Genomic DNA, 15,981 nt, shown 5'->3' with positions numbered 1-15,981 from the left:
AGAAATCCTACTGTGAAAGCCTTTGGAAAAAAGAGTTGCACGCATCTGTGAAAATGTTCACCAAGGCCCTGCCCTACCCACCTCTGCTCTGAGCACCATGGGGAACCCAGCTCTTGGCCCCCAGAGGGTCTACACCTGACCCGAAGACAAGTAACTAACACATGAAATGCACAGAGATGGAACTCCCCGACGGTCCAGTGGTTTGGACTCGGCACTTTTCAGTGCTGTGGGCCTGGGTTCAATCCCTGATTGGGGCACTAAGATCTCACAAGATCTCAGTTAATTCAGTGTGACGTAAGTCGACAACCTGTGGATGCAAAAGAGAAGGGAAGTTTGACAAGCTTGTTGACTGCTTTCCCTAAACATTGAGTGGGTTGGCTTTGGGTCAAACACTGCTCATGCCATCGTGGAGAAGCAAGGGAGGGATGTAAAAGCAGAGGTATTAAGACAGCTCTGCTTCCATAGAACTTAGAGTCTGGCTACGGTGGAGAAATAGAACGCCCAAGGTTCTGGTCTGGTTCTTGTCTGAGAACTGACCTGGAGGAGTGACATGTGTCTGGGCCTACAGATCTTTGCCCAGGGCTTGGTCCTCACTTTCCCCAGGGCCCCCAGGCTCTGGGAACCCCATGCCTGCCTTCTTGCTTCCGCTTCTGGGGCCCCTGGTGGACGCATCACTTTGGCCCTCTGATTGTAGAGCAGCCAAGGGAAGTTATTTTTTTTTTTACTATTTGTTTAGTTATTCAGCTGTGTCAGTTCTTCGTTGCATCATGCGAGCTCTCTCATTATGGCGCTCGGGCTTAGTTGCCCTGCGGCACCCACGATCATAGTTCCCTGACCAGGGATCAAACCTGTATCCCCTACATTGCAAGGCGGGTTCTTAACCCCTGTACCACCAGGGTAATTCCAAGGAAAGTTATTTTGGCAAGAAACGGAGGCAGTGAGGTAATGAGAGCCAGTGACCAAGAGGACATCGGTCTTGAGTGAGTCCAGACAGGCTTGGGAGCTTCCCAGGAGGGATGGAAGGGTTACCAGAGGAGGGGGTAAACCTCACAAAGGGCAGGACAGTCTCTTACTCTCCTGAGGCCTCTCAGAACCTGTCGGGTAGACGGAAGCCAGACTCTGTGATCCTCCCACTATTGCACACGAATGTCCACAGCAGGACTCTCAGGTGAATATGCACTTCCAACTTTTTTCTGTAATACTGGAATTCCTAGAAGCATCCATAACTTAAAGCATGCAGTTTTTCCTCAGTCTTGGCGTGTGCTGTCATTTGGGACAAGACCCTCCCAGAAGTGGTCTCAAAAGTGGTTGCGACAGCTCACGTCGGCTCGTCTCCTGCAGGGCATCTTCCCTATTCCATCCCTGGGGCTGTCTACCCTTTGCTTCCCCTCCCTCAACAGCTTCCCGTGGGCTGTAAGATCCTGGTCAGGGTGCCCTCTCCTCTGATGAGGAAGGCTGGCCTCCCTCGCTTAGCACAAGCACTAAAAAGGCATCTCCAGGGGCAGCCAAGCCACTGAGTCAGACTTCAGTCCAGGGGCTCTGGAGTGGTGGGAAATGAGCAGGGGCCTGAGGCCCTATGTCTGGCTCCACTGAGCGAACGCCTGCTTAACACAGTGCCAGGTGTGGGGCCCAGGCTGGGTCCTGGAGATGAGCAAGAAGGGGCCTCCAGCTGCCCTCGACAAGTTCACCCCCGCTGAGAAGGTGGGGGCGGACTGACGATGATCCGCCAGAACCCGGTTCGCAGGGGCCCGGAGGAGGGACCGACTCAGGAAGTGCCGCTGGGAAGGCCTCCAGCCCCAGACACCAGAGGTCCTTCTGGCTTGTTTCCTGATTCCCAGAATTCCCCCCAAAGTCTCAGAACTCTGGGCCAGAAGGGCCGTGGCATTGCCCCAGGCTGGGGCCCTGTGTTGACAGGATGGCCCAGCGTGGCACTGACGTCATAACCCGGGGTACCTCCCGTCCGAAACGCAGACAGAAGGGCCAAGTGTACATGTTTGTTGCTCAGTCATGTCCTACTCTTAGCAACCTCATGGACTGTAGCCCGCCAGGCTCCTCTGTCTATGGGATTCTCCAGGCAAGAATACTGGAGTGGGTTGCCATTCCCTTCTCCAGAGGGTTTTCCTAACCCAGGGATCGAACCCAGGTCTCCTGTACTCTAGGCGGATTCTTTACTGTCTGAGCCACCAGAGAGCCTGAAACACAGACAGAAGGAGCAAGAGAGCACGAGAACCTTCCTGCATTTATTTCCACACAGGGGAGCAGCCCAGGCTTTGTTACCCAATGAACTGTGGGCTACTTGCCAGAAAGAAGGGAGGTGGTTTCCCCTGATACACCAGCTCCTTCTCCAGGCCTTGGGTGTCAAGGGGCATTTGTTTTTTGTACAATCTAACATCTTTAACATCACAGATCAAAGCCAAGCCAGCTGCTCCATTTGTGAATTGAGCCCCTAACCACGCAGCCTACCTGGAATCCTGGGCGACATTGGGGATGGGGGCTGGTGTAGTCCCAGGGGCCAGTGCTGGCCGCCCACCTCCCTCCCACTGCAGAGGAAGTCAGTCTGTGCTGCTTGAACGGCTGGAGTCCCTCCCAGCAGCTCGGCCCAGGGTGCTGGCTGTAGGGCTTGAGTGACAGGAGCAGAGGCCTCAGGTGCTTGACTTGTGTTTTCTTAGGCTTCTTGTCGCTGGGAGTGGGGCCAGTGAGTCTACATCTACCTGCCAGCCACCCCTCCTTCCCTCCATCTTCACTCCGTGCTCCCTGTGGCTGCATCATAGGGAGGCCTCCCGGTCTCCCAGCCCTGCCCTGCCCTGCCCAGAAAAGCTGTCAGAACAGGGCTCCTTCCCTGGCTGCACCTCTCAGTGCTGATTCACAAGGCCTGAGCCTCAGGTGCTCGGAGGCAGGAGTGGAGGCTCCTCCCTGCAACCCTGGCCCAGACCCCTCCATCTGGTCACCCTGCCAAGACCCTCCCTGAGTCCCCAGAAGCAGGGGATTGGCCCACAGCACCTCCTGAGTGCTGGCTGGACTGACCCTAGCCCCCTGCCAGGCTTCCCTCTGCCCCCTCCACCTCCTCCTTGTGAAATTTTTTGGCTCTTTAGGAAGCCTGGCACCTGCCCCTGCCCCAAGGCTGTGGGCCTCAAGACAGAGGTTTGCAGGGTTTTGTCTCCCCTAGCAGGGCGCTGGCACAGTAGGTCCTCCGTGTAAGTTTGCAGGAAGGAATACAGAGGATAAGGCCAGGCCTAGATGCCAGTCTCTGGGCTGGGAAGCCAGTGGTCATGACCTAGTCATATCTCCTGATACAAAGTAGGTCTTCAAAATATGGTCATGTGACTCCTAAAATTCTCCCAGCAGCAGCTCCTTAGGAGACACGTGTGATGAGGAAGTAGTCGGTGTTCAGGTCTCCCAGGAACTCACATGTGGATGATTCTGGTGTCTCCCCATCCTGCCTTCTCTCTGCACATCTCTTATCAACTTCCAGCAAGTCCCTATTCCTTTTTAAAAATATTTATTTCTTTACGTGGCCGTGCTAGGTCTTAGTTGTGTCATGCGGGATCTAGTTACCTGACCGGGAATCGAACCCCAGCCCCCTGCATTGGGAGCGCAGAGTCTTAGCCACTGAACCAGAAAGGGAAGTCTGACTAGTTTTTATTCCTAATCTCCCCACCTAGTCCCAACCATTTGTCAAGGAGGGGTGATTTGAAAAACTATATCCAGGAATGTATCAACAGGGCCCCCTCGGACCATGTCTGCCTCCTCCAGGAAGCCCCCCTAGACTTCTGAGCACCCCCCCTTTTCTCCCTGTGTCCTCAGCATCCACACTGCTTCATACCAGCTAGGGTGGGAAGGAAGCAGCATGTGGCAGTCACGAGGGCTGGGGATGACAATGTTAATTAATTCTCTGGTAGAACTCAGAGAATTCTACCAATTCTCTGGTAGGCCCAGAGAGCGCAGTGAGAACTGCATCCCAGAAAGTGGAATAGCTCCCATCTCCATGCCCTGATGGAGAGCCAGCCCCAGGAAGCGAAGTCCAAACTCTGCAGGCTGCGAGTCAGGCTTCTTCCTGGTTCCTGGGGCTTGGGAGGAAGCAATTGATGTTACGGGGTGAGACTGAACGATGGAGAAATAAATGTCTCTTGGTGTCCAAAGGAAGGCTTGTGAACTCGCCCAGGGCTGAGAGTCAGCGTGAGATCGGGGGCAGGGAGCAGTGGGGGCGGGAGGGAGCAAGGACGGGCCAGGCACTCTGCGTGGAGGAAGACTCAGCTCTAATCGCCCGCATTGGCAGAACTGGTCCGCGGTAATTGGGTTACTGGATTATAAAACACCCACTGGCTTTATTTAGAAGACTAATCAGAAAGCATTTAGAACAACAGTGTTGCTAGAAAGGAGACCACGAGCCACGAGTCCATGTCTTGGAGAACTGCCCTTGGCTTCTGCTTCCTTCGGGGAACAGAATTCCAGGAGGACCCAAGTTAAGCTCCTTTGACAGACCTGAGAGGAAGTCGTGCCTAAGACCGAAGCCAAGTCACTAGGGGAATTGTGTGTATAGTCCCTGAAGGATAGCCTGGTGTCAGAAAAAGGAAAATCTTTTCGGTTTTTCTTCCTCAAACAAGCGGTGGTGGTCTGGCGGGAGCTTACCCTGAATTGTAAGCAAACAAGTCTTGATGAACCGTTGGCCAAAGTCAACTTCCTCTCTCTCTCTGATTCAAAGGATGGTCCTTTCCATCCTTCTTTGCAGACTGCGTCCTGTCTCCTCTACCCCCGGGGGGTTTAAGGGGAGGGGAGAGGGACTTTAATGCACTAGAACAGAGGTCAGCATGCCGTGGCCGGGACCCAATCCAGCCCCAGCCTGTTCTTGAACGGCCTGTGGGCCCAGAAGGGTTTTTCACGTTGAAGAAAAATCCAAAAAAGAACAACTATTTCTTGACATGTGAAAATTATATAAAATTCAGTGTCCATAAATAAAATTGTGTTAGAACACAACCACACATTTATATATGGTTTATGGCTGCTTTTGCATTGCAACCGCAGAGCTGTGACAGACACTGTATGGCCCACAAAGCTGAAAATATTTACTCTCTGGCCCTGTACAGAAAAGCCCTGTGCTAAAACATCTCCGCAGAGCCTTCTTACTATGTGCAGCATTCCGTGACTCTGGCACTCTAGCACCCTGGGAAAATAGTAAATTCTGGCCCTCGGTCCATGTCAGAGGCATAGGAATCTGGGAGTGAAGTGCTTTAGGCCTCATTTCTCTGACTTGGCATTGCAGCTCAATGAGTGTCTGTTGAGCATCAGCTGTGTTCCAGTCTCTCGGGACCCAAATGGAGAGGATGCTGTCCCTACCTTAGAAGGACTGGGCAGCCAATGGGGGCGTAACACCAAAGCAGGCCATTTGACTCTAATGCTTCAGAGTGAGCATCTCAGGTTTTGAGCATGCAGCATTTTTGTTGAGCTGAATCCAAAATCCTGGAGTCTTGTTCTAGGAAGGACTTGACCAAAGAAATGTGAAAGCAGTTGTTCTGTTAATTCATTCATAAATGAAAAAGTTCCTGGTGCCAGGTACCAAATAGGAAGTGTTATACATAATGAGAAAAGCAGTTACTTTATTAGCAAAATAATAAAGACTTGAATCTTGAGTTAGTATTATAACAGTCCTGTGGGATTGACTAATCCACCAAGAGGAACAGTTTCCAGGTTTTAAATGTTTTATTTAAAAACATTTGACCAAATGCTGAACTGTGGGCCTGGTGTGCTGCTGCCTGAGTAAATGGGGGTGGCGGTAGGGGTGTGTACAAACATTCTTGTATGAGCATAGTGTCTCTAGAATATACAAACCTGAGTGATTGTCTGGAGGGGTGCTGGCTGTCTGAAGTACCCTTTATAAAAATTTTGCTCTAACTTTTCGTTTCATTTTCAAGCATTTATTTGAGATTATTTTCACTCTTTTGTATGCTCTTTTATACCTTTTGTATGTTTTTTTTACCTTTTGAATTTTGAACCATGTGAATTTAGTATCTATTCAAAAATATATAAACGTAATGAAATAAGTAGCATATGGTTTTGCTGTTACCTCAATACATCTCCCTAGGGAAGTCATTTTTCATCTCTTCCATTCAGTTTATGATTCTTTTTTTTTTCCATTTTATGATATCTGTATTCACGTTTTTCAATTAATTTTTTAACTGGAGGATAAGGAAATGATAACCCAGTCCAGTATTCTTGCCTGGAAAATCCCGTGGACAGAGGAGCCTGGCGTTCTACAGTCCGTGGGGTTGCAGAAGAGCAGGACATGACTTAGCAACTAAACAATTGCTTTACAATGTTGTATTGGTTTCTGCTGTTCAAAAATGTGAGTCAGTCATAACTGTATATATGTGTATATACACACAGACACACATATATAAATATATCCCCTCCCTCTAGAGCTTACCTCCCACCAATAGCCAGGACAAGGAAGCAACCTAGATGTCAATCGACAGATGAATGAAGAAGTTTTGGCACATATATATGATGGAATATTACTAAGCCATAGGAAGGAACAAATGTGAATCGGTTGAACTGAGGTGGATGAACCTAGAGCCATTATACAGAGTATACGACTCTTGATTGCCTACTACTGTTGAGTCAGGTACTCTTCTAGGTCTGGAAGTTACAGACAGCTTTCAACTCGAGAGGGCATCAGACTGAACAGGAGCGCTCATTGAAACACGGACTGCCAGGACTTCTCTGGCAGCCCAGTGGCTGGTAATTTGTGCCCCCAATGTCGGGGGTGGAGGGGCTCAGGTTTGATCCCTGGTCAGGGAACTGGGATCCTGCATGCTGCAGGACACAGCCAAAAAGAAATTTTTTTTTTTTTAAAAAGCTCAGACTGCTGGGCCCCACCCACCCCACCGCCTACATTCAGTGATTCTCAAGAATCAGCATTTACCCAAACTGGTGTATATACAATGGAGAAACAACAAGGTCCTACTGTAAAGCACAGTAGGAACTATAATCTATAATCCCTGTGATAAACCAAAAGGAAAAAGAATATGAAAAAAGAATGTGTAACTGAGTCACTTTGATGTATAGTAGTAATTAGTGCAACATTGTAATTCAACTATATGTCAATAAAAAATACTTTTAAAGGAAAAGAAAAAGAATCAGCATTTACAAGTTCCCAAGTGATGCTGATGCTGCTGGCCTGGGAAAAAAACACTTTGGGAGCCCCGCCTCTGACTTTCTAGCATTTTCTGCTTTCTAGGGTTCTTTATAAATAAACTACGTTCCCAGTTCTGAAATTATCCACAAATAACGGATACAGTAACTCAGAACACCAAGTAATCCCTCTTGCGCAGCAGTCTGGGAACACAGCAGAGCAGACAGGTCAATAGACATAAAACTATCTAGCTTCCCTTCCACCCACGGTGTATAATGGAGAGACACGGAGTCAGATCATGATCAGAGTCTGGTGAGTTTCAGCAATTCTTCCTGGGGGAGGTGCCCTGGTGCAAGGCTTTCAAGGAAGGTTACGTGGTGAGGTTTAAGCCGGGCAGGACTTTCTGATATCACCAGGGCTAATGCCCACAGGATAACACTGCTGGACATAATTTTTTTTTTCTTTTCATTTATTTGGCTGTGCAGGATCCTTAATTGTGCATGCAGAATCTTTAGTTGTGGCATGTGGGATCCAGTTCCCCAACCAGGGATCAAACCTGGGCCCCCTGCATTGGGAGCTTGGAGTCCCAGGGACCACCAGGGATGTCCCTGAACATCATTTTAAGACCCCCACAATTTATCCCTGACCATACAAATTTAGCCTGATCATCAGTGAGTTCCTCACAAGGATGTGGAGCCTCAGCATGGACCCCTAACCTCCCTGCACCTGATTCTCTGCCTTTGTGCATGTTCCCACAGGTGGAATACTCCTGCTGGTCCTCTCAGCTCTGTAAACCCTATTTGTCCATCAGGACCAGGTAAAATATAATTGTTCTTTATGAGGATTTAATATTCGCTCAGCCTACACTGAATATCTTTTCCTGTATATCAGTTCACCAGGACACTTGGTCATTGTTCTCTTAATTTTTTTTCCATTTATTGATTCATTCATTCAATAATATTACCCCTCTGTCAAGAAATTCTTATCAGGGGGCCTACCATATACTGTGAATTATGGTAGATTTGGGGAATAGAATCATCAGTTCAGTTCAGTTCAGTCACTCAGTCGTGTCTGACTCTTTGCAACCCCATGAATCGCAGCACACCAGGCCTCCCTGTCCATCACCAACTCCCAGAGTTCACTCAAACTCACCTCCATTGAGTCGGTGATGCCATCCAGCCATCTCATCCTCTGTTATCCCCTTCTCCTCCTGCCCCCGATCCCTCCCAGCATCAGAGTCTTTTCCAATGAGTCAACTCTTCGCTTGAGGTGGACAAAGTATTGGAGTTTCAGCTTCAGCATCATTCCCTCCAAAGAAATCCCAGGACTGATCTCCTTCAGAATGGACTGGTTGGATCTCCTTGCAGTCCAAGGGACTCTCAAGAGTCTTCTCCAACACCACAGTTCAAAAGCATCAATTCTTCAGTGCTCAGCCTTCTTCACAGTCCAACTCTCACATCCATACATGACCACTGGAAAAACCATAGCCTTGACTAGACAGACCTTTGTTGGCAAAGTAATGGCTTTGCTTTTTAATATGCTATCTAGGTTGGTCATAATAGGCTAAAATAAAAAAACAGACATGGTCCCTGCCCTGGTAAGAGAAAGATCCATGAATCAAATAATTACACTGGTGGAAATACAGTTACAGGCTGAGAAAAGTGGTCTGAAGGAAAGGGATACGGTTTTATGAGAACATAAAAGAAATGACCCTCATGTAGCCTTGGGAGTTGAGGTTAGGATAGATTTTCTAAGAAGGTATAGTTTCGGCTGAGAACTGAAGGATGCCCAGAACTTGGCTGGATGAAGAGGTGGAGAAGGGAAGGGGAAAGCTCTCCAAATTAGGGAGGGGCAGTATGTGCAAAGGTCCTGTTGTAAGAGGCAGCTTGGCAGATTCATGGAACCTGGTCACTCTGGGAGACCAGAGTGACTGGGAATGTGGACAGGGAGTTGGTGGGGAGAACAAGGAAGAAAGGGTTATATCCTGAGGCTGGGAACAAACCATGGGGAACCCTGTCAGCCGCGTTATGATTTTTATTTTAAACTGAATGGTACTAAAGATGCCATGGAAAGGTTTTAAACAGTGGGATGATGTTATCACAGTACATTTCGGAAAGATGTGCTGCTGCTGTGTGGAGAATGGACATGACTGAAAGCAGGGAGATCACCAATCAGCCTGCTTTGGAGATGGTGCAGATGATAAATACAGTGCCCTGGACTAGGGTGCTAGTACCCTAGGGTGCTAGAACCAGAAGAAAATAGGTCGAGTTCAGAAAGTACTAGGTGGTGAATTGATGGGTCATGGTGGCTGGTTAAGGGGGAAGCAAGAGTCAAGGGTGAGACTTTGTTTTGGCTTGTTTTCTTAAAATATTTATTTACTTAGGCTGTGCTGGGTCTTAGTTAGGCTTCCCAGGTGGCGCCAGTGGTAAAGGACCCACCTGCTAATGCGGGAGACATAAGAAAGACAAGTTCAATCCCTGGGTCGGGAAGATGGCCTGGAAGAGGGCACGGCAAGCCACTCCAGTGTTCTTGCTTGGAAAATCCCATGGACAGAGGAGCCTGCCAGGCTAGAATCCAGAGGGTCACACAGAGTCAAACACGACCGAAGCGACTTAGCACGCACACACTCAGGGGTCTTAGTTGTGGCCTGCAGGATCTTTTTTTTTTCAAGTGTGGGATCTAGTTCCCTGACCAGAGATCAAACCTGAGCCCCCTTCACTGGCTGCATGGAGTCTTAACCACTGGACCATCAGGGAAGTCCCAAGGGCTTTGGAGGAGCATCCATTTGTGGGGAGATGATATTGAGTTTGCTTTGAACTTGGAAATGGGGGTGTGGAGTAGGAGGCTGATCAGGAGGTCAGACCCTCTTAGTGGGTGGTCGCTGGGAGTCCTCAAGGCTTCGTCTTCAGGGTCTGCTCCAGCCATGTTTATCCAGCCTTTGTCCCACTCCACTGCTTTCCTTGTTCCACCCTTCATTCCACCAAACCAAATGCCTCACCCTGAATTTGTCCATCTCCATCTCTTCTCGTTCAGAAAGGGACAGAGAGACCAACTTAGATTTGCTCCCAGTTGGAGGGAGTGTCTTCAAAAACTTCCTGCTTAAAATCCCCCATAAAAGGATATTATAAAACCATTTACCCCCTCACACATTTTAAAGTTTACATCTTCATTTTTTATTATATGTCTGCAGAAGATGCAATTTCCAGTACATTGTAAACACTGATATTTTTAAGTAAAACTATGACATCACTGTTTTAAATTTATCCAGTGGAATCTAAACACCATGGAATTTGATACCCACATCATCCATTTTGGAAAAGCATGGACATGTTCTTCATTAATAGTCAGTGCTCCTTTTTCTCCTGAAATTTTATTTCTATTTCACTTCCCCTGTGGAATTTTATGCTAATGTAATATGTTTCTGTCCCTAAAACTCTATCATTTGTTTCCCTATCCTAATTTTTGGTAACAATTTTATATGAAGTTAAAACTTTTAAAATTTCCTGAAATCATAAAGTTCTAAGTTCTAAAATTTTCTTCCCATTTGAGTTATCATTATAATGATTATTAAAAGTGTGCAGTTGATCAAGATAGCATGAAGTATGTTCTAATTTGGGTAAATAATACTCATAAAAACTAAAATTATATTGAAAATATACCTTAGATGGTGATGCTGGAGACTTTTTAATTTTTAATTGTTTTTCATGTAAATACTTTTTTGTTTGCAGGGGGGTTGAGGGGTTGTTTTGTTTGAAGTATAATTCATTTACAGTGTTGTGCCGATCTCTGCCGTACAGCACAGTGGCTCCGTTTTACACATTCTTTTTAAAATATTCTCTTCCGTCATGATTTATCCCAGGAGACTGGATATAGTTCCCTGCGCTAAACAGTAGGACCTTGTTGTTTATCCGTTCTCAATGCAATAGTTTACATCTACCAGCCCCAAACTCCCAGTTCATCGCTCTCCCACCCTCCTCCCTTGGCAACCCGAAGTCGGAGCTCTGTGTCTGTGAGTCTTTCTTTTCTGTAGCTAGGTTCATTTGTGCTGTATTTTAGATCCCACTTATACATGATATGATATGATTTTTGTCTTTCTCCTTCTGACTTACTTCACTCAGTATGACAATCTAGAGTTGCATCCATGTTGCTGCAAATGGCATTAGTTTGTTCTTTTCTATGGATGAGTAGTATTCCTTTATATCTGTGTGTGTGTGTGTGTGTGTGTGTGGTGTGTACCACGTCTTCTTTATCCATTCACCTCTTGATGAACAATCAGGTTGTTTCCATGCTTTAGCTAAGTCATCTTTTTATTGACGCACAACATACACGTATGTGATGAAGTCCGAGTGTGCAACTCAGGTTATCACAGAGGAAGCACACCACCCCCCATGCAGTTGTCACCCAGATCCAGAGGTAGACTCTTGCTGGTGCTGGGTTATTTCTTCTGTTTTTTGTTTTTTAATCTGTCCATGGAAGAATACTATTTGTTGCATGAGATATGAGACATAGACCAGCATCTATTATATTTCCATTTTTCATTTATATAGATGTAAACACTGAAACCCCTCATTCGTATAAACTAATAGATAAAAAAATACGAGTTTTATTAAAGTGGTGTCAGCTCAGTGTTCTTGATCTGCTTCTGAGTTATGTACCAAAAATCACATAGCGATCTATCACTGACAATTGTATTTTAATTCTACTGGGCCTTCCTAATGAAAAACAAGAATTGGAAACCACCTAGCCTAACAAATAGGATTTACTACGTATTTATTAGAGTGTCTCACTTTCGGTGTTCCGAGTGTGGGCTCAGTAGTTGTGGCGCAGGGGCCCAGTTGCTCTGTGGCCTGTGGGATCTTCCTGGATCAGGGATCGAACTCGTGTCCCCTGCACTGGCAGGCAGATTCTTAACCACTGGACCACCAGGGAGATCCCCTAGTTCATGTTTCTAAGAGAGGGAACTTGATTGGCTCCGCCTATTTGTTTACCTATTTATTTATTTATTGAGTCCAGGCCCATCACAGACTTCTGGCCAGGTGATCAGCAATGTGCACAGATGTTTCTTTGAGCAGGGATACCAAAGGATCAAGTAGCTGTGTACTGACGTGCACTGCTCTTCTTTGAAACTGTTCTTCTGCTAGAAATATACCCTCCAGCCTATGAATTCCATATCTGTTATTTTCCCCTTTCTGTACATGTGTCTCTTTCATCCTTGTACTGTAGTTATTCATGTGACCAACTCCTTTTTCCAACTGTGAGCTCCTCAAGATCTGGCCCATGTCTTAATCATTCCCTTAAGCATTGTGTCTTCCACTTAGTAAATGTCTTTGTCTAATAAGTATTTGTTTACTAGATGAATTGATTTATGAGTATCAATCATAATCTTAAACTTCTTCATATCCTTTTAGGCCCTACAGTAGTGCTGGGCTTTCGATAGCAGGGTCCCAGAAGAACGGATGAATTAATCAGTGAGCAAAACAATGAATTAACGAATCAATGAACTAATGAGCCGTTGAGCAATAGCTTGAAAGTAAGAGAGTTCACATCTTATGTGAGGGTCAAGATCTGCGGAATCAGTGTAAAGGTGTGGCGTGTATGAAACTGGCTATTTTTAATCCAGGCTCCCGTTTTGTGTTTATTTCTCTAATGAGTCGTGGTAGATACAGTTGCTCATTGCAAAACAGCCAAGTAAGTCCTTTCCTGTCCTTTGCAACTTGTCTTGCAGGTGTGAGCAGCATCTCTTCACCACGGTGGCATTTGGTCCGTCCCTTAGCCCGGGTGAGGATGTAAAACCCCTCGCTCTGCACATGCGTGGTAGAGGCCAACAGGAACACCTGGCTGCAGCCACGGTCACGGACATGTCAGCCGTGGAGTAGTGTGGACGCTTTCTCTCTGCTTCTCAGGGTTTCAGTCCTTTCGGGTTTGTGTCATTGACCTTTTTGTATGGTTTTGTGGCTGGACGTTCACAACCAGGGCAGGCACCATGGGGGACCAGCAGCTATACAAGACCAATCATGTGGCCCACGGTGGTGAGAACCTTTTCTACCAACAGCCACCACTTGGCGTCCACGGCGGGCTGAACCACAACTATGGGAATACAGTGCCCGGGGCTGGAATGGATGCCCCTCAGGCATCACCCATCTCCCCCCACTTCCCTCAAGACACTCGGGATGGTCTAGGCTTGGCTGTTGGCTCCAAAAACCTTGGCCAAGTGGATACTTCGAGGCAGGGAGGGTGGGGAGGCCATGCAGGGCCTGGAAACCACATCCAGCTACGTGGCAACCTGACCAACTCGAACATGATGTGGGGGGCACCAGCCCAGGCGGAGCCCACCGATGGCTACCAGTACACCTACTCGCAGGCCAGCGAGATCCGGACCCAGAAGCTCACCAGCGGTGTCCTGCACAAGCTAGACTCTTTCACCCAGGTGTTTGCCAACCAAAACCTGCGAATTCAGGTCAACAATATGGCCCAGGTGCTGCACACCCAGTCAGCGGTGATGGACGGAGCACCCGACAGCGCCCTCCGCCAGTTGCTGTCCCAGAAGCCCATGGAGGCCCCAGCACCGGCTCTCCCGTCCCGCTACCAGCAGGCGTCCCAGCAGCCTCACCCTGGTTTCACTGGTGGGCTATCCAAACCGGCTCTCCAGGTTGGGCAGCACCCGAGCCAAGGGCACATGTATTATGACTACCAGCAACCGCTGGCCCAAATGCCAGTGCAGGGAGGACAGTCGCTGCAGGCCCCCCAGATGCTATCCCAGCACATGCAGCAGCTGCAGCCGCATCAGTATTACCCGCCACAGCAACAGCCACACTCCGGGCAGCAGCGGGTGTCCATGCAAGAAATGCAGCCGCCGCCGCAACAGCAGATTCGCCCGCCACAACCCCAGCCACAGTCGCAGCCACGGCAGGGTTCAATGCAGATACCTCAGTATTACCAGTCCCCACCCATGATACAGCCTTTGCCAGAGCCGCAGCAGCCCCAGATGCACCTGCAGCCCCCTTCTTATCACAGGGACCCCCACCAGTACACCCCGGAGCAGGCGCATGCAGTCCAGCTGATTCAGCTGGGCTCCATGCCCCAGTACTACTACCAGGAGCCCCAGCAGCCCTACGGCCACCCCGTGTACCAGCAGAGCCACCTGCCTCAGCACCAGCAGCCTGAGGACAGTCAGCCCAAGACTTATCCAGGCGACAGGCAGGCGCAGGCCATGCTGAGCTCCCACGGGGACCTGGGGCCTCCAGATACAGGAATGGGAGACACAGCCAGCTCCGACCTGAACCGGGCCAGCAGTGCCCTCCCGCACCGGCCGCTCCTGTCCCCTGGCAGCATCCACCTCAACAACATGGGGTCTCAGCACCAGCAGCTGTCTCCCAGTGCCGTGTGGCCCCAGGTATCCTCAGAGTGGACGTTCATCCCGGGATCTCAGGGTGCGCGTATGCCAGCCAGAGCTGAGTCCAGTGCAGTGCCTAGTCCCATCCTCCAAACCCCTCCGACACTTTCGTTCTTTTCTTTATTCCACAAACATTAACCAGACATTGTGGAATACAGAATCAATTGTGACTCAGTCTTTTGCCCGTAGAGCTTATAATCTCACTAAAGAGGCGGCCAAAATATATATCAGGTCCCAGATGATGCATGTCATGGTCAAGGCCTCATCAGGTGCCCAGGGACCACACAGTGGGGGTGTCTTGTCCCCTTTAGGTCTGTATCCTTAGGGGACTTCCTGTGAAATTGTTCCCTTCTGGGGAGGGAGACCATATTATGACAGCATTTCTCAAAGTCTATTGCTCAGAATAGGAGTTCCATAGAATGTTCAGTGGACATTGCTCGGGGGAGGGGAGTGGGTTCTTGGGAGAAATCAATATGAAGGGATATCTCATGTAGTTGCAGACGTGAAAAACCTTAGCTGCCCACAGGATCCAGGCAGGTAAAGTCAATAAGCAGAATGGCCTGATGTGGATTTTGTGGACTGGAGGGCCAATGCCCCAACTAATGATATCCACAGTCAGGGTTTTTAAAAACAGTCCAGCCAAGCAGACCATGTCTGCAGATCAGAGTCAGCCTGCGGGTGACAGGTATTAACTCTTAATTGTTTCCCAAATAGATTTGATCATAAAATTGCCTACTGTGTGCTGGGCACCATTCATGTTTTGGTGTGTTCCAAGTGCTACACTCAAGTGACAACAGATTCAAGGGAGGAGGGTACCTTGAATAAAACCAGGGTAAATGAAGAGAGGGCTCTGATGAAGGCTGAAGGCCAGAGATAACTCCCTCTGACCCTGTTTTGTTTAGGACTCAGGCCAGTAGTAACTGAGAGCCTTTGTGAATGCAAGAATAAGATGGCATGGCCCAGGCTAAAAAGAATTCCAGCAGGAGGTCTTGTGTGAGGCTGTATCTTCCAGCTCTCCATTCTGTGTCTCTCTTGGGAATGGAGTCTGTCCATGCACAGAGGGGTGGACGGGGAGAACAGGAAAAGGAGGTGAGGGACTGAGTCCCAGTGGGCTTGTGGCTGGCGGGGCATCCTCAGGGGTGTGGCCCCAAGCCCAGGAGCATCGGGGGAAAGAAGACTGGAAGTTTCAGGTGTGGAAGCGCAAGGGCATGAGTAGCTATGAGCCTGGTCAGCATGAAGCAGAGAGAGGGAAGAATCCTAGAAGGGCAGGCCCTGGTGTTCCCACTGCTCAAAGACCCCTCCTGTCAGAAACATGTTTTTCTTTTTCTTCTTCTTTCTTCTGGTGTCCTGCATTGCTCAAAATTAGATGCACCTACCTGATGGCCGAGCCCAGCCAGGGTCTCCTGAGTCAAGGTAGGATGGATGCGTGGAGGCTTGTTGGCATGCGGGGAGACTGGGA

The 15,981-nt window shown here is 48.5% G+C and overlaps 1 protein-coding gene across 14 annotated transcripts in view; it reads left to right on the top strand.

Annotated features, from left to right (window-relative positions):
* Nucleotides 1-15,981, top strand: part of TRERF1 (transcriptional regulating factor 1) — a 209,175-nt gene that overhangs the window by 155,470 nt on the left and 37,724 nt on the right. For all 14 annotated transcript variants that reach the window (XM_060403632.1, XM_042237295.2, XM_060403631.1 and 11 more), the window contains 2 exons: nucleotides 12,855-14,522; nucleotides 15,889-15,935. In XM_060403632.1, the coding sequence (XP_060259615.1) occupies nucleotides 13,113-14,522; nucleotides 15,889-15,935 (1,457 nt within the window). In that variant the 5' untranslated portion in view covers nucleotides 12,855-13,112. The remainder of the gene's footprint in view (nucleotides 1-12,854; nucleotides 14,523-15,888; nucleotides 15,936-15,981) is intronic.

The sequence above is a fragment of the Ovis aries genome, chromosome 20 (genome assembly GCF_016772045.2).
Source record: "Ovis aries strain OAR_USU_Benz2616 breed Rambouillet chromosome 20, ARS-UI_Ramb_v3.0, whole genome shotgun sequence".
NCBI classification, from domain to species: domain Eukaryota; kingdom Metazoa; phylum Chordata; class Mammalia; order Artiodactyla; family Bovidae; genus Ovis; species Ovis aries.
The sequence above is the reverse complement of the archived record's forward strand: the minus strand, read 5'-3'. Positions and strand labels throughout refer to the sequence as shown.